The 1,230-nt window shown below is 62.4% G+C and overlaps 1 protein-coding gene across 1 annotated transcript in view; it reads left to right on the forward strand.

Moving 5' to 3' along the window:
* LOC102036339 (CXXC-type zinc finger protein 1-like) overlaps positions 1-1,230 on the forward strand; it is a 26,317-nt gene that overhangs the window by 12,128 nt on the left and 12,959 nt on the right. Inside the window, 2 exon segments of the mRNA XM_031065416.1 lie at positions 374-562; positions 883-1,151. Of these exon segments, the coding sequence (XP_030921276.1) occupies positions 374-562; positions 883-1,151 (458 nt within the window).

The raw sequence follows: 1,230 nt of genomic DNA on the forward strand, positions 1-1,230 counted from the left end.
CCCCCCCGCGGCCGCAGCGACACCTACTACAGGAGGTGCCCCCCTCCCCAAAAACCCCCCAGCGCCCCTTCCCACCCCCACGGGACCGCGGGTGGGGCCGGCTCTGCCCTTTCCCCCTCCTAGACCCCATCCCGTGTCCATTTGGGGCCTTCTCCCTCCCCCCCAGTGGTGTTTCATGGGGGATTTCAGAGCCCCTCTCCAGGATCTCCCCTGGGCCACCTCAATGCCTCTTTCCCCAAATATTCCCAGTCCCCTCCAATTCTTCCAGGCTATTTTGGGGCTCGGGGGTTACTTTTTGAGAGTTTTGGTGTCCCCTGAGCTCTCTTTGCTCCCCCTTTCCCATTCTCCCTTTGGCATTTGGGGGCTCCCCCAGGCTCAGCGGTCCCCGTGGGGTTTTGGGGCCGTTCCTGGGGATTTTGGAGCCCGTCTGACCCGAACCCCCGGCAGCCCCACAGGGCAGAAGTTCCGCAGTAAGATCGAGCTGCGGCGGTTCCTGGGCCCCGGGCACGACCTGAGCAACTTCGACTTCAAATCGGGGCAGCAGCCCCCCAGCCCCACCCGGGTATGGGGGATGGGACCCTAAAAACCACGGGAGGGGGCAAAAAATCCCAAAAAACCTCGGAGAGGGAAATCTGGAGAGCTCTCCTTGGGGAGAGGAGCACCATAACAAAAAAGGAATTGGGGGTGGAATAAAGAGATGGGGCAAAAGGGGCTCCTCTGAATGAGGTTGAGAAGAACCTAAATTTTGGGGGGGGGGCTTGGAGAAAAAGGGATTCTTAAATTGGGGAGGAGCAGTAATGGGGGTTTTGAGGTGGGAATGGGGGGGGTGTCACAGGGGGTTCTCCCTCCACCTTGTGACCCCCCCGTTTTTGTGCTTTTCAGACCAGAAAGAGCCCCAAATGGCACCTGCCCGCTGGGCCCCTCCCAGATCCCCCCAAAATCATCAAAAAGGAAGAGGAGGAGGAGGTGGAGGTGGAGGTGGAGGTGGGCGGGGCTGAAACCGAGAAAGCCCCACCTTCATCAGATCAGGCCCCGCCCATCCCCAGTCAGGCCACGCCCTCTTCATCTGTGGCCACGCCCCTGAGGGAGCCCCCCCATCGCAGGACCCGGAAGCGGCCGCCCCTGGAGCCCCCCCAGGATGGCGTGGTGGCGTGAGTGGGGGAGGGGGAGGGTCCCTGGGGGTCCTCCAGGTGTGGGGGGGGGTGTGCCCTGGAGCTCTTGGTGTGGGGA

The sequence above is a fragment of the Geospiza fortis genome, unplaced genomic scaffold (genome assembly GCF_000277835.1).
Source record: "Geospiza fortis unplaced genomic scaffold, GeoFor_1.0 scaffold33, whole genome shotgun sequence".
In the NCBI taxonomy this organism is placed as follows: domain Eukaryota; kingdom Metazoa; phylum Chordata; class Aves; order Passeriformes; family Thraupidae; genus Geospiza; species Geospiza fortis.